This window comes from Neltuma alba, unplaced genomic scaffold (genome assembly GCF_004799145.2).
Source record: "Neltuma alba isolate B1F8T4 unplaced genomic scaffold, ASM479914v2 tig00011029_pilon, whole genome shotgun sequence".
NCBI classification, from domain to species: domain Eukaryota; kingdom Viridiplantae; phylum Streptophyta; class Magnoliopsida; order Fabales; family Fabaceae; genus Neltuma; species Neltuma alba.
The window spans coordinates 1,078-24,478 of NW_021635780.1; the positions used below are offsets into that span (position 1 = coordinate 1,078).

At 33.4% G+C, this 23,401-nt stretch overlaps 2 protein-coding genes across 7 annotated transcripts; one reads left to right on the forward strand and one right to left on the reverse strand.

Moving 5' to 3' along the window:
• The first annotated feature begins 1,956 nt into the window (after positions 1–1,956).
• LOC114760860 (proteinaceous RNase P 1, chloroplastic/mitochondrial) lies at positions 1,957–7,671 on the forward strand. 6 transcript variants are annotated; one of them, XM_028950157.1, is made up of 10 exons: positions 1,957–2,217; positions 2,339–2,389; positions 2,532–2,635; positions 2,891–2,992; positions 3,201–4,371; positions 5,290–5,379; positions 5,454–5,635; positions 5,803–5,923; positions 6,348–6,416; positions 7,352–7,671. In XM_028950157.1, exons 4-10 carry the CDS (start codon positions 2,949–2,951, stop codon positions 7,496–7,498), a joined length of 1,824 nt encoding a protein of 607 aa, XP_028805990.1. In that variant the 5' UTR covers positions 1,957–2,217; positions 2,339–2,389; positions 2,532–2,635; positions 2,891–2,948; the 3' UTR covers positions 7,499–7,671. The 6 variants fall into 6 exon arrangements, with proteins under 6 accessions (XP_028805990.1, XP_028805987.1, XP_028805988.1 ...); XM_028950154.1 differs by lacking the exon at positions 2,339–2,389; XM_028950155.1 differs by lacking the exon at positions 2,339–2,389 and having other exon boundaries at positions 2,532–2,605.
• A 2,618-nt stretch (positions 7,672–10,289) lies between these two features.
• Positions 10,290–18,401, reverse strand: LOC114760858 (uncharacterized). Its single transcript, XM_028950153.1, has 17 exons — positions 18,148–18,401; positions 17,977–18,073; positions 17,763–17,822; positions 17,605–17,657; positions 17,434–17,467; positions 16,956–17,043; positions 16,699–16,790; positions 16,417–16,491; positions 16,137–16,225; positions 15,249–15,378; positions 14,782–14,871; positions 14,072–14,137; positions 12,650–12,741; positions 11,828–11,893; positions 11,667–11,733; positions 11,021–11,109; positions 10,290–10,491 (listed from the first exon to the last, which is right to left on the reverse strand). Exons 1-17 carry the CDS (start codon positions 18,399–18,401, stop codon positions 10,308–10,310), a joined length of 1,626 nt encoding a protein of 541 aa, XP_028805986.1. The 3' UTR covers positions 10,290–10,307.
• Between the last annotated feature and the right edge of the window lie 5,000 nt (positions 18,402–23,401).

Below are 23,401 nucleotides of genomic sequence, written 5' to 3' on the forward strand. Positions count from 1 at the left end.
TTCATCTGAAAAACGGAGAAAGAGGGAGAGAAGAAGAGAAAGAAAATAGAGGAAGAGACGTAAAAAAAATAACTTACTAGAACAGAAAACTCTTGAAAAATCATGATAAAAATAAAGTGAAAAACTTTTTTTAAAGGCTAGAGAGCATTAAAAGGGGAAAGAAAATATGTTTCAGGTGAGCACTTGAGTTTTGTCATGTGAGATGAAGATAGGAAAATAAGGAGAGGAAGGAGCTCTAATGAGGCGACAATCCCGCATCCAAAATGAAAATGAAAAGATGGAAAAGGCAATGAGTGATGATAGCTCAGAATTAAAGCAGCATCAGTACTTTTTCTTTTTCTTTTTTTGTTTTCCAAGCTAAGTGATCCATTCCCTATGCAAACATAAACTCCATCAGAATTAAAGTCTAGATCAGGATCTTTTGAAGTACAACATATTCTATAATTTCAACGAAACAGAGAGGAGCGAAGTGATATGCATACAGAGGGAGCGGTTAAGCTAGCAGTAGATGGCTCTGTTCTACAGGACGGAAGAAGTGGCTGCGGAGGAGTATTACAAAGACAAAGGGATAATTGGATGTGTGGTTTCAGTTGCAAGCTCACTAATGTGCCCTCCACGATAGCAGAACTGATCGGTATTATTCATGGTTTGAACTTATGCTGGACAAGAGTTTTAAGGAAGTTTCCCTTTACTCTAACAGCTTGGAAGTGATCAACCTTATCACTAGGGGATGTGATGACCGGCACCCTTTCAAGGACATTATTTTGATGATGCTAATTGGTCTTTAACAGAGAAAATGGAAGGTTAACGTGTACCATGTGCATAGGGAATGGGAAATCACCTACCAGACTACCTTGCCAAAGTCTCCCATAATATTGATATTTCCTTCTGGATCCTTGATCAACCTCTCTAGTCCAAAGGCAGAAGGTGATGAAAAAGGTTAGGCTCTGTTTGTTCTTGGTTGTTTTCTTTTGTTGTGCTATTTTAGTCTGTATCCAGTTTTATTATTCAGGAAAAAAAAATATACTCCCTCTTCTCTTAGATAAACAACATAGAACTTTGTTATGTAGAATAAAAGTTAGTTAAAAAAATAAATTAATTAAATTTTTAAAATAAAATCTCTTTATTTAAGAGGGGGAGAATATAAGAAAAAGAATAAGAAAATTATTATAATAGAGAGAACTATGAAAAAGAGAGCATGTGTGATGGAGAGAATAATAATTGGGAATCCAACAATAAATATATTGAATAGTAAATAAATAATTTAAGGGAATAAATAAGTTTGTTTTTTTTTAAGACATATGCAAATGTTGCTTATATTTAGGGACAAGAGAGAAATGATAGTTGTTGCTTATAAAAAGGATAAACAGAGTATTCATTTAAGGGGATATTTTTAAATATTATTTTTATTAAAATATTTTTAATTAAAAATGAATATTTTCCAAATCTTATTTAAATTATATTTTTTAAGTAATCACTGGTCTGACCCTAGATCAGCCCCAACTTGATCCATTGAGCCGTAACTTCCCATCTCGACTGATTTAGTGTTTAGTCTGATTTTTTTTTATTGGTTAAAAGTATAACTACTTTCTATTTTCCATTTCTCTAATTTTTTGACTAAAGTATATATTTAGTTTTTGAATTTTATAGTGGTCTTAATTTGATCTCTTTATTTTAAAAAATATACTTTTAATTTTAAAATTGTTAACAAAAATAATAATATTAATATTTTAAATATTAATAAAATATTTACAAATAACAATATATTAAGTTTAATTTTTAAAATAATTATTATTATTATAAAAAATTATCATTTAAACACAACGATTTTGGTGTTGAACAGCTGAAGATAATATACTCTCTGTGACCAATGGACCAAATTAAACCTTATATTTTTTAAAGGCCATTGCCCCTTTTTGTCGCTAGTATTTTCCATTTCCTTACCTACCCCTAAAAACCTTCCATCCCGTTACCTTCTTCCTCTTCGCCGAGTCTAGAGCATTTCACCAGCGTCATCCTAGAACATTATCCATTTTCTTCCCTTGCAGAGCGAACAGGATTTCACTTCGTCTCAGATTCTTCCTTTACTTCTCTCTCACAAACCTCCATCTCCTCGAATCCGCGAACATCTACTCCTCCTCTCTGTTACTCCATGGCCTATGGCCCTGTTATCGTCGGGGATGGAGTGACGTTAACATGAAGTTGTCAACGTCGCTGGTTAGTATTCTCTGATTCTTCTCTTGTTGCATTTGTGGTTTCTAAATGTAAATTCTAGATATAATTATTTTTGGAAGTGGAATTGTTGCTTTCTGAATTCACACTTTTGGAACTGGATTAGTTACCTGAATCAACAATGAAGAGGAAAAGGACACACGGAAAATAGATGAGGGTATTGTTGATACTTGGTTGTTGAAAAATTTTGATTTTGCCATTAATGCTTTCAACGGACATCTTCAATCCATAAGTAGAGGGTGGGTTGGTTTGGAGGAAGAACATGGTTTCAAGTTTTCCTTGTCTTGTTTTGTTTTTAGATGGCTTAACCATATTTTGGGGTTGCTAGCTGCGTTTTGAGCATCCAAAATGCAGATCCAAACATAAGCTGAAGGTTTGTATGTGTATTGAATGAATGGTAAAGGTGCGAATCTGCTATTCATTTTGTTTTTATCTGTGATTTGGATGCAATTTGAATCCTCACAATGATCTGACATGGCTTTAAATCTGCAATTGAAATGTTGTTTTCTGGAATTTTTTTTTTTTTGACAGAACGATTGTGGAATCTTAACTTTTAATTATACCGTTGCGGTGTTTTTTTCTTTGTCACTTCTGACCATCGTTATAAGGAAGCCAACCAAGCTGGACATCTTATTTCCTTCTTTATCTTCTGATTTAGAGTGATCATGGGAGCTACAGCCATGCAACTCTTCCAAACCCAGGTGACATCGTAAGCGATGCTGTTACATTGTGTAAATGCTCTTTTAACCCCTTATCAGAGGCAAGTTGACACCCACGAAGGTTTTCATTAAGAATGGAAATTTTATCTCATACTTATTTGTAAAGAGTACTCTTTTCAATATTTATTTGATCAAGCTTTGCTCAGAATTGTGGTTAAACTGTATATACAATTTATCTTTTTATTTGCGTAGAAAAGAGGCTATATATTCGACTTATTATGCTCAAAGCTGACAAGTCATGCTACGCAGCTGCCTAGTGGTCAAACTCACTCCACACTTCTCATTCTTCACCCAATACCCAAGACCATTGAATTGCTGGAGATTTCGATGTGGTTCCTCTCGTCTTTGTTATTACAACTCTTGTATCAATATAAAGTGCACACTCAACAACAAATTTTCTTATAGCTTCTTAGGGGACCAGAAATCTCATTTGAGTACTTCAAGTCAGACAGCCGCATCATTAGTTGAGTGCTCTGGAGGAATTACTAATAGACTTTCAAACAAAGCTAAGAGAAAAGCTATCAATGAATCTCCTGAAGGAGTCCTAAGGCATAAGCTAAATAAATGCTCTAAGGATGGGGACATGGTTGAGGCACTTAAGCTCTATGATGAGGCACGAAGTAATGGCGTTGCATTGAATGCGCATCATTATAACATAGTACTTTACCTTTGTTCTTCTCATGCTTCTGTCAAAACAGAAAATAAGAGTGATGAAAATACATTGAATTTAGGCCTTAAAAGGGGTTTTGAGATTTTTCAGCAGATGCTAATTGACGAAGTTGCTCCAAATGAAGCTACATTTACAAGTGCAGCCAGGCTTGCAGCTGCAAGAGATGATCCTCAAATGGCTTTTGAATTGCTAAAGCGAATGAAAAGTTGTGGTATTGCACCCAAGCTGAGATCATATGAACCTGCCCTTTTTGGATTCTGCAAGAGGGGTGATACAGATAAAGCTTATGAAGTTGATGCAGACATGATTGCTTCTGGGATTATGGCTGAAGAGCCTGAGCTTTCTGCTCTTCTAAAACTCAGTGTTGGTGCAAAAAAGGAAGTCAAGGTCTATGAAATGTTGCATCGTTTACGTGCTACTGTGAGGCAGGTGTCAGAATCAACTCTTCAAATTATTGAAGATTGGTTCAACTCTGAACATGCAGCAAAAGTTGGAGAAAAACATTGGGATGTTAACATTATAAGAAAAGGGATTGCTCAGGGAGGTGGGGGATGGCACGGGCAAGGATGGCTTGGAAGCGGGCAATGGAAGGTGGTGAAGACCCATATAACTGATGCTGGTATGTGTCTCTCATGCAGCGAAAAGCTTGTGAGCATTGATATTGATCCAAAAGAGACTGAAAATTTTGCTACCTCATTAACTAGATTGGCTTGCCAAAGAGAAGCTAAGGCAAACTTTAACCATTTTCAGGTATGACACAATATTTTGAGTTGTCTGGGATTCAAAGAAGAATTTCTCTCATCGAACTGAATACATTCATATACTGCTATGTATCAGTTTGTTCTTTACTAGTAATCATTTGCTAGAATCATGAGTAGCATTGATGCATTAGACATGCAGAGAAAGAATTATTCTAAACATTGATCAGAAGTGAGATATAATCCTATGCCAAGTTCGCCAAGAAAGGTCAAATCAGTAAACCAGTACATAATAGGTAACCAAAGTGGCTCAAGTCATGTATGAGAATATGCCTAAAAGAGGAAGGATTATCTAATAGTTTTGATCCCAAACAGATAAATATTTAGAATGCTAAGTTTTATTGGCCTAGTCTTGTTACTTGATAGTATTGGCTTTACTATCATGTTGCATGGAGGTAATCTGTCCCCAGTCATTACTTGTCAGTAATAATGCATTGATACGTATACTCATTATAATCTGGAGTAGAGTAGCTTCTAGGATACATGATATTAGCAGGGAAAGCGACAGTGCATTGGTGTCAGTTGTTAGATTTTTTTTTTTTTGGTTAAGATGAACTTTCCAGGTTCTTCTACTTCAGTTTGTTGCAAAACATTTTAACCTTTGAAATTTCATGGCATTTATTGCATGAGAGCAATGAAAGGGTCATTTTGAACTAGTGACCTACATAGGTGATGCGTAATCAATTGCATGAGTTCTAAACATTGGGGTGCAGGAGTAAACAAGATGTAATCGAACTAATTATTGGAGCAGTTGCCTTGAGGAGAACAATTTCATGGTTTTAGTTGAAAAGCTCCGCTTTTCTTGTGGGCATGCTGTGATGATGGTTTTACACTTTATTTCTTGAGCTTTGTTGTGTATAAACTAGTTAGTCATGATATAGTGGTTGATATAGAAATTTAACTTTTACAGAAGTGGCTTCAGCGACATGGTCCTTTTGATGCAGTTGTAGATGGTGCCAATGTAAGCCTTGTCAACACGCAAAATTTCAGCTTTTTGCAGGTGGGTTATAAGTTGCTAACTTTATTAGCACTTATACCAGAACATCTATTTGACAACTCTTCTCTTGGCTGTAGCTTAATTCTGTTGTGCAGCAATTGCAAGAAATGAGTCCTTCAAAAAGATTGCCACTTGTAATCTTGCATGTAAGTCGGGTCACTAGTGGTCCTGCTCAGAAGCCACATAATAAGAAACTGTTAGAATATTGGAAGAAAAATGGTGCTCTTTATGCTACACCTCAAGGTTCCAATGATGACTGGTAATGGAATGCCCCTTCAGTAGTTAAATTACACTTACTCATCTAATTTCATTATACATTCCTGAGTCTTTCATACCTTTGATCTGTACAAGTACGGGCTGGAACAAATTCTTTTTCCTAATCCGAAAGTCTTTTTTATTTTTATTTTTTTTAAATTTAATTCATAGGTATTGGCTGTATGCGGCTGTTAGCTGTAAAAGCTTGTTGGTGACAAATGATGAGATGAGAGACCACTTATTCCAACTATTAGGTTCTAGTTTTTTCCCAAGATGGAAGGAAAGGCATCAGGTACTTAATATTTCAAGGAATTTCTTATAGATTTCTAGAAAATGCATTCATAATGAGGCTGGTATATGTTCTGTGGGTCTTCTCTACATAAGGTTACTCATGGCCACATTGCAACGAAAAAGATGTAATCATCTTCATCTTCACTCAACTAACGATTTCAGTAATCTTATATGGAGAAATTAGGAGGCCGAGCTTGATCTACTTTGAGCTAATGAAACATGCTTTGTGGTTAATGTAATTACATATGGTTCATTTCCGCAAAATTTGGTTGTCGTTGATTTTGTAACTACACAATTGCCGTCTTGAAGAGCTTGAGGGTTGCAATAGTATATGACTTGTACATCACATCTCTTTTAATGACCAAGGGTTTATTTGTACTTTTGACTCGAAGAGTAAGAGTATTGGATACTTTGATGACTCGCAGGTTAGACTGTTAACCTCAAATAGTCGGCCTTCTCTCATCATGCCTCCACCATATTCAACAGTTATTCAGGTACCACTTTTGTCTTGTTCAATTGATTGATTATAAAATTGTATGTTTTCGCCAATGGCCTAGTGAAGATAGAGAGAGACCATTCGGAATGTGTGATAGTGGGCCTCTTATCAAGTGATCATCCATTTTTCATCGTTTGATGTCATTTGGGTTACAATAAGCATAGAATAAAATAATAGGTTGGCCTTAGAGATCATTCATGCTCGATTCTTGACAAGTTGGGGGTTGTTTTTCTTTTTCTTTCTTTTTTCCCCGCTTTTGACCAAAAGTTGAGGGTTGGTCTATATTTCTCCATTTAGCCATACCCCGTTGTCACAGAGGTTAAATAAGTTTTACGTTGGCCGGACTTAATATAACTCTTTTGTTTGGAATTGGAACCGGATATTATGAAACATTGGCTGATTCTATCCGTACCCCATTTAGAAAATTTTTAAACAGATAACATGGATTTTTTTTGGCATACTTTGTAGATGCTCCCTCGGTTTCATATTATAAGGCAATCTTACCTAATTCATACTCACCAAGAGAATTTTTTTTTTTTTTCCAACTTTAGCATTCTTTAATATTTATCATTAATTGTTTGTTTGTAATGATTAGCAAGTAATTTTGTGATACTCAGCACATTCTAGGTAAAAAGATATCAACTGTCGTTAAAATCATGTAAAATTCTATACATATTGAAACATGAGATTTTCTGCAAAATGCCTTATAATATGAAATAGGGGAAATCATTGTGAGTCCCTAGGAAAGAATTTAACGAGAGTAGCATAGATTTTGTCTGTCATTTTCTGTATTGAAACTTATTAACTTGTTATGAAACTTTTTAATAATTACATTGCTTGGAATCACATGCTGATTTTCTCTAGAGTATTGGGAGTAAAAACTTTTTCATGGAAGGGAAGATTGACACTTGTGGCTAATATAATTAACTGCAGGAATCAGACAATGGTAGTTGGCATGTGCCAACTGTGAGTGATGATGATTATGAGACCCCAAGGCAATGGTTGTGTGCTACCAGATCCAGAAATGTATCATCACTACGTCAATTGTGGACTTCTTCCTCTACATCCATGGCTGCATAGGAAATGGGGTTTGTGAAGTCTTTCAATTTTGGTTCCAGCTCTGAGAAATGAACGATTTAGATTTTTTTTTTTTTTGGTTAATTTGTTATTACAAATTTAGTATCTTTAATTTAGAACGATATGTAAAGTAAACATTTTTTTAAACTATTTTTGTTGAAATTAGATTTTAATTTTAAAAAATTAAAAATGCGAAAACCCGGACCGGAGCTGAAAACCGGCAACCCAACTAGCTCGGAGAAAAAATGAACTGGTGTGACTCAGGACAACCTAGAGGAAACCCGGGTAACCTGTTGGGTTGTTTCGGTCGCCGGTTACTTAAAAGAAAACATAAGAGGAAAGGGAAGAAAAAATGCTGGATTCAGGTTTAGTTCGTCTTTCCATCGCTCCCACCTTGATGCTTGGCTTAGTAGATACTTTTTCAGTGTTTAATATAGGGTCTAATTGTTAAATTATTTTTAATTCTAAATATAAGACTTATTTCTCATATTTATTAATTTTTTCTAAATTGTCCTTATGGATACTCCCTCAATCATAATCAAGTAAGAAAAGAAGGATATTAAGAAAGATGATTATAGTATTTTAGAAAAAATATTATATTTTTTATAATTAACTAACTTACCTAACTCTTTTAATTTAATCAAATTAGTTAAATAGGTCTTATATTAAGAATTAGAGGAGTAGTTAAATAGCATTGCCTCTGGTTTTAAGTGTAAACCCGAGACACTATAGAAGAAGAAGAAAAAAGGGGAATAAAAACAAGATGAAAGAAAAATATAGATGAAGAGGGGAGACGGAGGAGAAAGAAAGATGAAGAGGTGATGAGAGAATCAATACGAAGAAGACGAAGCTGTAGGAAATGAATATTGAAGAGACATTTTGAAAAAAATAAAATAAAAAATCAAGTTAACATTAAAAAACCCATGGATATTTGTAGTTTTGCTAGCACTAATTAATGCATCGAGTCGTGTGAATGAGGAGCAGGAAAGCCAAGTTTGAAAATAAAAAGGTAAAATATACTAACTGCCTATCAGTTTTACTCAAGTTACAAAAACTCTCATCTAGTTTGAAAATGCACATAAACTTTCTTTAAAAGTAAAATGCATATTAGATAAATCTCTTGTATATTTGAAATTCCATTTCCATTGACTGACTTTTAAATTTTTATTTTATTAAAATACTGCTCCTTAACATAAAAGTTCTTTAAAGATTTATATTTGTCAAAAAATAAATTTTAATACATGTATTTTCAAACTTTTGAATATATAATAAAATTTATTAATTTTGATTATATTATAAAATTTTATAATTTTAATTTTTCATCCCAAATATTGAAACTTATTTATTTAGGTTTCTTTTAAATAGCTACAAAATATATTAAATACATATTTTTTATCATATAATATAAGTTATCGAAGTTTGAGAGAATATAGAAATTATTTAAATTCATAATTTAAATTTTTTGAATAAAAATTTTGTTAGAAATTTTTATAACTTATTATTTATTTAAAAAATTAATAAAATTTTCATTCTAGTTTTTTATGTCTACATTAACTAAATTATTTAATTTTTATCCCAATATGATAAATATTAAATATTTATTTTTAAAAATAAGAAATTAAGGAAAAGGAAAAAAATTAAATTCTTTAAAACTTTTTAATCAAAATTTAGGGATTTTGTATTATGAAGGGTAAATTAGTAAATAAAAATAATTTTAATTTAAATTCTAATTAAAAAGTTATCTTTTTAGAATATTCTTAATGAAATTAATAGTTTAAATTTAAGTGTATGTTTTCAAAATAAAGGACAGGTCCGTATAATTAGAGCAAAATCTAGGGGAAGTCAGAATATTTTACTCAAAAAAAAAAAAGATCAATATAGAGACAATATAATCTTTAAAAATTTATTTTTAGTATTATTTTCATTTAAAATAGTTAATATATATTTAAAAATATATTATTTTGATCATGACAGTTTAACTCCGAATTGACTTCGATTTGAACTACTAATCCTTGAACTAGTTTCTCAATCGGTTCAATGACCGATTCACTTTTTAGTACCTTGTTATATATACACACATGTTACTTCCTGCTTTTAATATAGGATCTCTTTAACAAATTTGTGTAAATTAAGAAAATTAGTTGAATTAATTATTTGTCAAAAATATATGTTAATTTTTCTAAAATATCATTAAATCATTTGCATTAAAAACTAAAAAGGGAATTGTTGCAAAGTCCCTTAGCATGGGTAACAAAAGGAATAGTTTGAAAAAAATAGATTAATATAGAGACAAAATATATTGAGATTTTACATTTAGAATTCAACTTGATCCCTCAATTAACTCTTGTATTTTGAAATTTATAAGAGTGTGCATGTGTATTTTAAAAACTAATAATAGCAAAATAACAAATGTAATTAAAGAACCTGATTTAATGGATATAAATGATTTTTAAGTTTTGTCCATCAATAAAAGTAGGTTTTGATTCAAATAATTTGAAGTTAAACTTAAACACATTTGATAGTTCCATTAGTATCAAATGATATAATTTTTTTTTAACAATCATTATTATTATTTTGAAAATTAAACTTGAACACATTTGATAATGTTTTATCAATATTTAAATTTTAATGTCAAACATTTTATAAAATTACGGGATCAAAATAAAAACATGTGTAAAATTAAAACTAAATGTGTATTTTTGTGATTAATTTACATTGTTAAAATTTGACATGAATGTTCAAAACTAAGGGGAGAGAAATCGGACTTGTTACACACTGACACATTTGTAAGAGGATAAGACATTAATAGAGTTCAGTCTCCACCTCTGTAAGACTCACATTTCTGGGAAATCATCAGCAAAGAAGATTGCTTTGTTCCAGCTATGACGGAATTAAATAGGGGATGAACAGCACATGCAGTTACTCCTTCAGATAAAGGAACAAATCTGTTCTGATTTTTCCGGTTGTTCACCCCTGACATTTCCTGAACATCCTCCCTGAAAGAGAGTTTAAAACTGGTAGTTAAGGGGGCAACCAAAAAAAAAAAAAAGACATGGAGGATACATGGAACTAGTAAATTATGACAGATGAAGATATGTTCATAGGTATGAAAAGATGCCAAGATAAAGAATTCTTATATGTATGTATATGTAATCTCAATCATATTTTACAGCAAGACAATGATTGAGATGAAATATTTTCTTCTTTCCTTAATTTAAGTCCCAATTTTCAGCTTTCTTTTGTCCCTAAATTTACGTCCTAATACAGAGAGTTCTAGATGTAGTCAATGCATGTTCCCAAAAAATACCCCTTGCAGAAAATCTGAATTACCTATCCCACCCTTGATATCTAAAAAAATGCACTATTTTTCATGACATTTAAGGGCGAGAATAGAAATAAAAACTAATTTTTACATATCACATAGATTTTAATATTTTCTTGATTTGTGTGTTTTTCAAAATTAAGAGTTTATAGTAAGGGACAGGGTAAATATGAGTTTATCTTCTCAATGTTGCAGTGCCTTACTTGAAATCCACATGGCTTGATGAGCTAGTGCTGGGATAGAAATCCAGGAGATGAATGCCAGAGTCCGATGACGATCCAACCACATAGATCTGCACTTGGTTACAGCATATAAATGCTTATTTCATGTTTTCGTGAGCCTCCAACCAAAAAAAAACAAAAAATAATTAAGAGGAAAAATGACAAAGAAGACATCTGTAGGAAAATAATAACACTCAGTTGGAAACACGGCAACTTGTAAGAATTGAAAGCCTAATTATAAAAATCGAAAACTCAGTGGTAAATACTCAAAACTCCATTTTTTCAGATTTCTGTGCGTTCTAAAATCTAGAAATTTTATTACATATCATAAACAACAATGCAGTTGTAAATCACGAATCGTGGAAGAGTAATCATTTACAACTTTAGCTTCCAGTTTTTACCATTGTTCTACTGGTTTTTAAAAGTTTATGTTTCCAACCAAGTAGGGGTATTTCGTTCCATAGAATTTCTTTTCTCAAAATCAGAAAAGGATCATGATCCTCAGTTGTCGTTTCATGAATTGAGGGTCCTTAAGTGTCATAAAATACAAAGGAGATGTTAGCACTATGAAGAAAGATTGAAGAGAACAACACATATGCAACAAGAAAAGTAAGTCAGAAATTCTTACCGAACACGTGGACAACCATGAAGGTTTTCTTATATATGATGGCTCAGCTGAAACGTAAGAATCATTTCTAACAAGAATGAACAGTAAATGCAAAATGATTAGATTTCGTGCGGAGGGCGTTTTGATAAACTTCAAAAGAACAATTCAAGTTATGAACTTACAACCAAGCAGGCGGAGGGCAATGAATATGCGTAACTCTGGGATTATAAATATCCAGAACGCCTGACCTACATCAAATTATCAAGGAATATTTAACTAAAATCAGAAATGATGGAAAAATAATTACTTCATAAAATTCAATATAAAGTAGCAAAGCTAGATCTATATCATCATGATATCAAATACACAATTCAAGACAATGCAAGGGCTGTTAAGAAATGGCAACGTTATTTTTATTGAGTGATTCGATAAGTGATAACAATATAAAATCACGAGTTAATGCCTTCATCCTTGATAAAAAATATACTACCTCTGGTCCTAATTATAAGACCCAGTTGACTTATTTGAAGAGATTAAGGAAGTAAGTTAAGTTAGTTATTTGTAATAAATAAGTGTTGTCATTCCTAAAATATCCTTGCTAATTAAGTATATTGGCTAGAACTATCATTATTAAAAGGATTATCTTGAAAAAAAATGCATAAATATGAGAGACAAAATGGATTGGGGTCTTATAATTAGGACCAAACAAAAAGTCAAATAGGGTCTTATAATAAGGACCGGAGGTAGTACTTTCTTCGTATAAAATGATGCAAATTCTCAAATCAAGCACTTTGAAAAAATTATCCTGGTGATGGAAGAACGTCTAGGACTCTAGGCGGTATATAAGGAACAGTTGGCTGTTATAACTAATATTTAGTTCATTTATAAGTAGTCTATAAGATTTTAAAGAGAATTTATTTAAGATTCCATAGACGCTAATTTGTTCCTCTTCCTTTCCTTTCTTTTCTTAATTACATTTGAAAAATGCCAATTTCCTAACTTACCAGCCATCATCAAGGTGGAATGCCAACTGATACGGGCAAGATGGATCAAGATTGATGGAGTGTATCTCCTTTGGAAGAACATCTGATTGCGCCTGCACAACAATATTTGTGGTTTAGCATAAGTATGCAAAATCAATAGTTGTGTTGTATGATCCCAGCATCTTATTATATTCCATAACCTGGTGACCTCAGCATTTTCTTTGACCATTAAATAGTTACATTTTCTATAAAGCAGTTTCATGAAAATTGAAATCTTCATTTAGCATTTACTTGTCATTTGTCAGTGAGAACGTGAAACATTAAATAGGCACATTGCTGAATGCCGGAACCCCCGATAAGACAAACCGAGGCATTTATTTTTCTCTTGTTATAACCAGTGCATAGCACATTGCTGGCGGATATCAATTCCTTTGTTACGATACTTGTCACAACTTTTCATTTTGTATGTTGATTCAATATCTAAGATGATGTCGATGCTCTGTCAATACATTGCTTCTGCAACGGAGGATCTTGTCTCATTGTCTCTGAGGGCCTTATCACTGCCTTGTAAGGTGGCATAAGGGTGGGACCCACAAGAGCCACTGTTACCACTATAACAAACTCTTCGAGAAGCAGGGCAGTGTTCAATCACATCACCAAGATCCAACTGGAAGATCTAGCCAGTGTTGCCAATTTCCTAGGTTCTGACACTGGGGCAAGGCGGATTTTCAACAGGGGAGTATTGATAGAGTTCCACATGGACAGTTGGAGTAACAAAAGGTCTAGAACAGGAGGAAGCAGTAGAGAAGCGGCAATTCAGGATAGCACAAAACTAGCGGTAGTGAGAAACGAAGTGGGAGAGGGAGTTACCTGTGAAGCACGTTGCGGCAGTTAACAGCGGTTATGGAAGGCTTGTAGTCGAGTGTTTAGGCGTATATTGATTCAGTTATTAAGTTAGGGTTTAATTATCAATTTGTACTTTATAAATAGATGCAGCGTTTACATAGGAGGCAGCTTATAATTTGTCCTGTACTGGAGTCTTCATTGGGGTTAATAGAATAATTAGAGTTATAATAACAGTGATTTTCAGACTCAGGCACTATTTATCTCTAATAGCTTTCTATTTTCCTAGCTTAATTCCCTCAGCATATATTAGAGGTAAACTGGCAGGCTGATTTGAAGGGGGCCGTGAGGTATGGTTGTGAGAGACCAGTTAAGCGTTCCGGACCAAAAGGGAGAACCTTTCTTGGCTCAAACATTAAAATGACTTGGACTGATATTGAGCCTGAGGGTAATGAATTCCTATCTTACAGAAACAAGATAAAAGTTATATATGTACAGATTTTAAAATTATAAATCTGTATCAGCCTCGCAGTAATGAGGAAGAAGTGTTACTCCATTTTTATTTTATAAAATGACAAAAATGAGGGCGAGGAGTATTACCTTCAGAGATTCGATCTTCTCCATCAGTGAAGCCAATTTCAACGATGTCATGGGTGGATGACATGCCTAAACAGAAGTTAAATCAGAATTAGAAAGCTAAATGTTATAAAATACATCTCGCAATTGATTTAGCAAACAAATCAATGCCTCATTAAACCCCGCAACAAAAGTATATTGGGCAAGCATCTTATGCTGCAAAACATGGAAGGGGGATGATGTTATTAATACCACAAACGCATAAATTTATGTTCTACAGCAATTAAGATGTCACAAGCTTATATCTAATAATCTATCAACATCCAAAATACGCAAGAGCAAGGAAGTATTTTGATAGAAGTAATATATCTAGCGACATTCAGATCCTTATAAGACTCACGATGGACTGATTTGATTACCATATAAGAACTCATTTGTGTTTCATATAAGTCTTTATCGCAAAACTAAATTTAAAATGTTCAAAACTTGTGGGAGCTGTTGACTTGAGTAGTATGATGTATTCTCTTTCTCACCTCTGAAAGACCTAATTAATTTCAAGCAATATTGTTGATTATATCATAAAGTCACAGACATAAGAACTGACTATGCGTTTTAGCTCGTATGTAATTTGCTCTAGCCACTAAAGGGCCTTGGCTCTTCGCTTCTTTCTGATTCTCCCTTAAATATGATGAATATCAATTAACTATATGTAGTTACACAATCTCAGCTACAACCTCTTTGTGACTTTGGAAAGTAGCAGATGCTCTTCCACCCCGAATATCCCACACGTACACTATACCATGCTTCCCACCGCCAAAAATGATCTGGAATATGGGTAACACTCTGTTAATAATTTCTCAAAGTATTATATATACAGAACAAAATTGAATAAGACATATATCAAATGCTGGGGAAATCCAACCGATATAAGTGCAATTTCATGTATGTTATCGACTGGAGTTTTGCAAGACCGTCGTTGTGCATTAGTTTTGTTGGGCAAAATGAAGGGTGCGTATGGTTCAAAATACCCAGATTCTCAGGACTTCAAAATTGAAATACAAGTTTTGAACTTTGAGATACACATGCCTACTTCTGGAACTATTTCAACTCAATCTATGCTGGAAAACTTCTAGAAGCATCAAAAGTTGATAAAATCATAAAAAACACAATGATATTGTAGAATGTAGACATAACACTCAACCTGATTTTCTGCATTTAATTGGATGCTGTTAAGCAGACCAGAGGAACTAGATGCAAGCTCGAGACAAGGGAGAGCTTTCACTCTTCTATCCCATACATTGATTCCCCCGTGTGTATCAGAAGCAAGTATCCTGGTGAAAATAACCAAAAAAGCTTAGAACTGCAGTGTCAGAACTATAATTGATTGGTCTTACTACTATTGGTAATCCTGCCTGGGAAAAACAATTGAAGTGGTCTAAGGAAAATATAAAACAAAAGATCTTTTAAGAGCATACAATCAGTCTATCTCTTCTCCAGCGACGGGGGTTCATAAGTCAGAACAGATAACTTGTTAACATCCCAAATTGGAAGGAAACGCCTTGGTGCTTTCTTGCATAATGTCAAAAGTAAATGAATAAATAACTTGATGAGTCATGAACGATTAGGATTTAGCAAAAACGGAAAGTCATGTTTCTCAAAGAGATGTAAAGACCCTCAATTAAATATTTCAAGCAAACTATGTTCTCTCTTGAAGCACATTTACTAAAATGAGAGAGATTACAGAGTATGAAACATCATCATAGAATGCTTCGAAACTATTATGATTGTGCAAGAAAGACAATCAAACTAAGGGACAGGAGAGCAACATCCATCATCAGTCAAAAAAGCACATACCATTACTTCTGTTGTTATGATAGACTTATTAATAAGTCAGTTTGATATGAAAACAAGAAAAATGGCAGAATATCTTGTCAACAGAGCCATGTTTAATTACACGTTTAGACATTGTAACTACTAAAATGTGCGGCATTGTATCACAAATTAATTAAGTACATCAGCACACGCAGTTGCTGTCATCTTAATAAAAAAACAAAAGTAGTTTCACTAAATCAAGGCCTCACTTACTCACTTGGAGTCATTTAGCATAAGGGCAACGTCAGATAGACCTTTGTGAATGCCAGATCCATGTACTGTGGCCGTTTGTCTTGTTCTTAACACCTGTATGATATAATTCAGAACAAAAGGTCACAATTGTGATCTGGACATGCTAAACTATTATGACCAATTTGATTGTAAGTTGACAGAAGAAACATGTTTTGATATATGAAAGATATACGTCAGAAAAAATAACATCAATGTCTGCAACATCCAAGAGTAAAGAATAAGATTATATGAGAGAAGGGACTTACTTCAACTGGTTCAGAAGTGATATAACCAACATCAAATATAAGTACTTCATTACTTTTTACAGACGCACAGACAACCTAAAATGGCAAAATATGTAAGAGCCTATGTACACATTAACTTCACAAAGTAAATGGTTCTGATTTATCAGAATACAACTGAGGAAAGATAAAGTTAAAACCAAAGCCATTTCTGTAATGTGTTAGATGTGATTTGAGTAAATTATCTTCAATCATAATCTTGAATGTACAATGCTGAATAAGAATAAATGTTGACCAAGTCAAAACCTCATCCTGGTTAGTTGGATTCCATCTCACAACATCAAGTTGCCGGTTTAGTGAGAGATGCATTACATGCTTGCTTTCATCTTCTTCCAAGCCTAGCAGGAAAATTAATGAAAGAATAATAATGACTACAGCACAATTGTCTTCTAATGTCCTAGAATGCATGAAATAAAGGATTTGGCTAGCAGAGAATGGACAATTTTGTTCCTTCGACAGTATTTTAGAAATTATTAAAAACAGAAAACTGCTAAAGAACTTACATGTTAACTCATGTATCCGGCAATATAGAGATTCGAAATCATGCACTGTTAAGCAACCTGATTTTGTCACAGAGACCAAGTATATTCCCTTGAATACAGGCCAAAAATAGCATGAATGGATCATTAAAGTATTGAAAAAACAGAGAGACAACAAAATAGCAGCAAGAATGTCATGAAATTAACTGCTTGCCTTGCAATAAAAAAAAAAAAATTCACTTAATAGATCATATCTGTAATTATAGATGCAAGAAATATAATTCAGTTTATGAGAAATTATGGTTAACAAACAATGATCAGCTTGTCAACATCCATAAATATTTCAATTTAGTGTCATAGGCTTCAACGTTTGATCAACCAATTGAAAATTTGCAATGTTGTTCCAATGCTAGTTCAATCAACAATTCACTTCGTTTTTTTTTTTTTTGGTCACATTTCGTGATTTCATGATTGCAAAGGTAACTACTTGCTTATACATTACCTTATTGTCAAAGTCTACCGCAGAGATGCCTTGCCTGTTAGAAAACAAACTTAAGTTATTTTTAATATTGAAAATCATCACTGCAGACAACACCAATGATTTAAGCAGTTGAAAGGATGTTGCACATTGATCAGAATGAATTTCATCAGACAGAAAGAACTGGAGACTGACTTTCTAAATGACACGTTGCGATCAATATTTGCCTCACTTGCAAGTCGATGCATCTGAAAAGCGTGACCAAGACATTAGCTAGACATAAATCATGGAAGAGAAAGAAATTAATTTGTAGACTTACTAGAAGGAAACTTCATGACTTTAATAACGCATACATGAGATTGGCAAGGCTGTCCATTTCCATTCACATGATATAAATGCGGGAAAGCCCCAACCTTGACAGAATTAAGCATTGCAGATTAAACTTCAGCTACGAGCAATTTCAAAGATTACAAAAAAAAAAAAAAAACAAAAAAGAAGAAGAAGAAGAAGACGAAGAAGAAGAAGAAAGACTAACTTAAAGAGAAACCTAAACAGAATTTGTCGCACCTCAGAATAGGAACGAATTAACAGATCAAGCATCTGGTGTCGGTAACTAGGCTCGAATCTTCCATTTACTTCTACGGACTCCCTTTTCCAAATACGCCTTTCAACCAAAACAAGATTTCACAACAATTGTAGACTACATAAGAAACTTCAGTATAAGCGGAACAAATTTACCTTCGAAAAGTACGAGCACTCTCGGTGGAGGATTTGGAATGGAGTAAATATTTGTCCATTTTTGCTGGCGCGCGAACCGAGAAGTGAGTGAGAGAGAACTGAGTGGATATTGGGGTCAGGGTGGCAGTACGGGGCATCGACCAAAATTGGCGGGAGAAAGTCATCCCGGGAAAATGACGCAGATCACCTACATTGCGGTCTACCGCGATGCGTCTCAATGCCGATCTGCACCGTACGTATAATCTAACAGCCATGAATTTGTCACGCGATCTTTTTCCCCCCAAATTAGAGGGGCAGACTATGATATCACAAGGTTACAACTAGAATAGAGCCCACTATCAGGCAAAAAAAAAGAAAAAAAGAATAGAGCCCACTAAATTCATTTTTTTACAAAAATAATAAATAAATTATTATTTATATTTTAATTATCAGCATACAAAATAAAAATTTCTTAAAAATATAAAAATAAAAATAATATTGAGTATAGACCATTTAAATAAAATTTATATTAATAAAATTTAGATATGTGATAAGTACTGTCTTGATGAGCATGAGCCCATTTATTACCAAATCAAGTTACTTGAAACAATGCTCAAGGAGTAAACTTTTGATATCCCTTATCAAACAAAAGAAGGTAAACTTTTTATATCACTTCTCTTTAATTATTTGGTGGAAGTATTAACTAGGGCTACACAAAGACCGGGTTGGACCAGGTTACATCCCAGTCTGAAGTATGGTTTGAAAAATGACCGGGTTGAAAATTTTAGTTCGAAGACCAGTCCAATCTGGTTAGAGCCAGGACTAAGACCGAGTTGGACTTGGTCTACCTGGTTACCAGATTGGTCTAGGTTGCTTTTCTATTTATATTTTTTTTAAAAAAAATTCAGTGCATATTTTTAGCTACAAAAATAATACATTCTGGAACTAAAATAAATTACCCACATTGAAAAGAAACTAAAACATATAAGAAAGGTAGGAGATGTTAATGCGAACTTGAAGATCATAGTTGTGGGAATGGAAGATGCAAACTGGTAGATAGCAACAATAGATGCAAATTGAAGATGGTTTTTGTTGGCGAGCTAAGGCAAAAACTAATGCCAGAAGAATTTGATGGTGTTCACCGAAGACAGTAGATGGGTTCGTTCATTGACGTTATTAGGTCCATTTTCGATGGAGAAGGAAACGTTATTCTGCAAGAGAGAAAGGGACGAGCAACGACTGTGTAGAAGGAGAGAAAGGAACAAGTGAGAAATAGATTAAGGCAAACACTAAATTAATTATCTATATATTTTTGAAAAAAAAATCTGCCTGGACCGGGTCAGACTACATAGTCTGAACCATTAGTCCTTAACCCGGTCTTACCCGATAGTTTAGTCTGGCCCAATTAGTCCTGTCCTATTGTTGGGTTGTATTTTTCAAGAGCAGGTTGGATCGGACAGACCGGGCTCATTTTGATCCAATTCCATTTCCACATCTAGGTTGTTGTCTTGGACATAGATTGTAGTTGCATTGAAATTTTTTTCCAATTTTTTGATGACTATGCAGTGAGCATCTTACTTCCTCTCAATTCTTCTCTCCTAACTTGTAGAAGTAAATTTTTCCTAACTTAATACTCCATCTAGCTCAAAATATAAGCATCAAATTTTTCAAAGGGTTTCATTTTTTTAATAAGATGCAATTTATATTTATCTAATCATTTAATGTATTTTTTTATTTTACCTTTAATTAATTATATGTCTCTCTCATTTCTTTCCTTCTTTTTTTGGCTTATTATCTCTCATCTCTTGTTCTACTCATTATTCTCTCTTCCACTTACCCTCTCTATAAATACAGGTGCTTTAAGAAAATAAGTTACATTTTTTACATATATGTTGTCTTTAACTAATTTTAATCAACTTTTTGAGTTGTATGATTTTGTTCCTTTTTTGCTTTTTTTTTTTTGCTATTAGTTTTTTTCCTTATTTGAGGTACTGTCGGATACTAAATATGGATATCTATCCTAGTGAGAATTCGAACATTGATTTGTCATATTATAAGAAACTAGTTCTTTTCGCTAACCCAACCCAACCCAAGTTGATATATTTAATGCTTATATTTTGAATTGGAGGAAGTATATATGTAAAAAGATGTGGCCAACTTTGCAATGCACCACCATAAATTACCACGAATACAGTAGGTGGCCTATGATTCAGATCCACAGCAAAAATTTGAAAGGAGAACTACACACAGGTCCCAAGTAAGACATTTTATTATTTTAAGGTCCCTTGAAATCATTAAATATATCTGATGTCCCAAGGGACTTTATAGCAAAAAATTTGAAATGTTCAATTACCTTCTTGCCCTTTCGATTAAAGATACAAATTGAAGGATGAGGTTCTCACTTCCTCTTTCAAATGTCGTCTTCATGAAACATTCCACATGCCGTCACTCTCTGCTCTGCACTCCGTCTCTCTTTCCTCCGACGCCTTCAATCTCTTATACGCATTGTTGCTCTCTCTACTAACACCCTCAATCTCCAATAAGAGTCTTTATCTTCTCTTCTTCAAAACCTCTCTCTCTTAGAATATTTTTGCATTTCGAGCTTCTTGCTTATATTTTCAAAGATGTTTGATTTTGAATGTTTGAATTGTGGTTCTAATTTTATTTTTTCACCAATAAAATAATAAAGTTTTTTTTTTGCTTTTAATTCATGTCCTTTAAAACGAAACTAGTTCTACTATCAAATTTTATTTTTCTGGTGTGGACTTGTTCTATTTATAGAAATTCTTATATGACAGTATGACTCAGAGCTAAATTATCCATGATTTATAATCAATACAAAAATTATTAGAGTTTTATACCGTTGTGGGGAATTTTGTCTTGCACTTATTTTGTTTTGAAAATTCCTGTATGGCTATAAAGCAAGGATCACTCCCTTCGTTGACACTAGATGAGGCCTTTGATATGTACTCTAAAAGGTATATACTCTAAAAGGATTCTTAGGTTTGGTCCTCCTTGGAACCACATGCTGAGATACTAGAATGAAAGCAAGGAGAGACCCAACAAGGTTGTTCTTGGAGCATGAGGATCAAAAAGAAAATACAACTGGATAGCTAAAGAGAGTTGCAGGGTTATTGGGCTACCCTTTTAGCTTGGATGGGGGAGAAAGAGGTGAGATTGATAGCATCATCAAGTTCTATAGTTGAGAAGATGAAGGAATTGTAGGTAAACAAATCTAAGACTAACACTAAGAACTTTGAGAACAAGCATTTGTTTAATTAGGAAGGCTAAAATTAGAGACGAGGTTAATTACTTGTCACCTTCTATGGTGGGCTCCATGGTGGAGAGATTATCAGAGTTTTTGTTAAGTGTGAACTGTCTTAATAATTTGGTGATAAGATGAGAAAGAAAATCGGTTGTTGGATATAGCACCTATTGGCTTTATACTGCACTAACCAATAAACAGAAATTCATTCTGATAGATTGATTTGTGATCCAAATGTACTATTGTTTACTGGTGTTCATTTCTTTGAATCATCCAAAGTGATATATTTTGATTTTGTTGATTATTGAATAATTTGATAGCCTTGTTGACACTTTGATATAGAGGGACTATATCGAACCAGTTAAAAACAAGTATAAGATGGAATGAGATCCCAAGAAAACCTGCTTCTTGTAAACCCAAACACAAAAAATCAGACGAACGATTAAAGTAGGACCATAAGAGAACATGTCCCGTACAACCTTAGCCATGAAAATACTACAAGGTTGATCAATCCCTTGATACTGTCAAGTATTCTTACGAGAATATGACGATGCAAGCAAGGCTCACACAAAGAGAAATGAAATTCTCATACTATTAATTATTCAAATCATCTCTCCCTTTAAAAAGAGTACACATGAATTATTTATAAACCAAGACTCTTGAAAACCCTAATTGATAACCTAAGCCTTGAAAGCCTAATATAAGCTATTAGAGCATAAAACATTAACAAAATAAAATGCATAAAAAATATATGCAAGAATACAATAAAAGTAGGAAAATCAAAAGACCTTCTAGAATACTCTAACTTGCTAGTCAAGATAAAATAATCTAAATCACACACTACCTAAAAGGATCCATCATTAATGAGAAGGATCTTATTTGACTCTCTACTAATTAATCAAATACAAAATAAGTAAGTCTTGGCTCTTAAAAAGCAAACAATACAAAATAGGAAACTGTAAAATAGGAAACTAATTAAAACAAATAGAATACTAATTAATGCCATATAAGATCACTCTTGATACTTCTTGAATTTTTTTAGACCTTCCAAATGGATCTTCATAATTGCTATTCATGTCCATAAGCATGTATGGGCCTTTTAGACATCAATTTTGGGCTTAACTATGATTGAATCATGTTCTAGAACTCCCATGGTTCATAACACAATGCATTTGAGTCCCAATTTAGAAGATTATAGCTCCAATAGACTGCTCTATACACATATAATTGTGTTGGGCCTTTAATAAGATAAGAATTGACTTTAAATGCTCCTTTTAGGCTTTTAGAATGTGTTCTTGTCATCCTCAAGGTCCAAGTGTTAATACTCGAATGACTCACATGCCATGATGGCTTTCGGGGTGGCCTTCCATATGTCATGTTAAGCTCCGCATGTGTCCATGTCATCATCCAAGCAATGATCCATGTCCTCTTCCATATAAGCATTCTCAATTTATAAATTCCTTGAGTACTCTAGAGGGCTTGTTGGGCCTCTAACTGAATAAGTGCTATTTCAACTTCATGACCTCTACATTGAATGCCTCCTAGTATGCTATTATTCTCTCCCTCTTTGAAAAGATTTGTCCTCGAATCTTGACCTGAATCAAAAAGGAAGAAATTAAATTTTTCAAAAATAATATAAACACAAAACTAACCAAATGGAGGAATCTTGTAAGTAAAATCATGGGTATTTCAAGATCTTGAGAGGGATCTTGATTCTTTAGATTCATTTGAGGAGACTCGAATTTAGAAAGCTAATGAAACTTGCTTTGGGTCAAAAATCTTTTCTTTCTAACATGTATCCAAATATAAATGATTATTTGAATCCCTTGTGTAACTACATAATAACCTAAAGCAACAACAAAATCCAAATAACAAGAAAGCCTCGTAACCATAACTTGAATGTAATAAGAACACCTATGAACAACAAAGTTTATGTAACAATGACAATTCAATATGTGAAGTTCAAGGCATCTTAAAGATAGGAAGTTATTAGTAATAACAAAATTTACG

What these genes read in the sequence shown, in the direction of transcription:
- LOC114760860 (XM_028950157.1), top strand. Translation starts at nt 2,949, where the DNA reads ATGCTGTTACATTGTGTAAATGCTCTTTTAACCCCTTATCAGAG. An exon ending in CAAGGTTCCAATGATGACTG is followed by an intron (nt 5,636 to 5,802) that starts GTAATGGAATGC and finishes TTTAATTCATAG; the next exon opens with GTATTGGCTGTATGCGGCTG. An exon ending in CATATTCAACAGTTATTCAG is followed by an intron (nt 6,417 to 7,351) that starts GTACCACTTTTG and finishes AATTAACTGCAG; the next exon opens with GAATCAGACAATGGTAGTTG.
- LOC114760858 (XM_028950153.1), bottom strand. Translation starts at nt 18,401, where the DNA reads ATGGCTGTTAGATTATACGTACGGTGCAGATCGGCATTGAGACGCATC. An exon ending in CGCAACGTGTCATTTAGAAA is followed by an intron (nt 17,468 to 17,604) that starts GTCAGTCTCCAG and finishes GTTTTCTAACAG; the next exon opens with GCAAGGCATCTCTGCGGTAG. An exon ending in AGAAGATCGAATCTCTGAAG is followed by an intron (nt 12,742 to 14,071) that starts GTAATACTCCTC and finishes ATTGTTGTGCAG; the next exon opens with GCGCAATCAGATGTTCTTCC.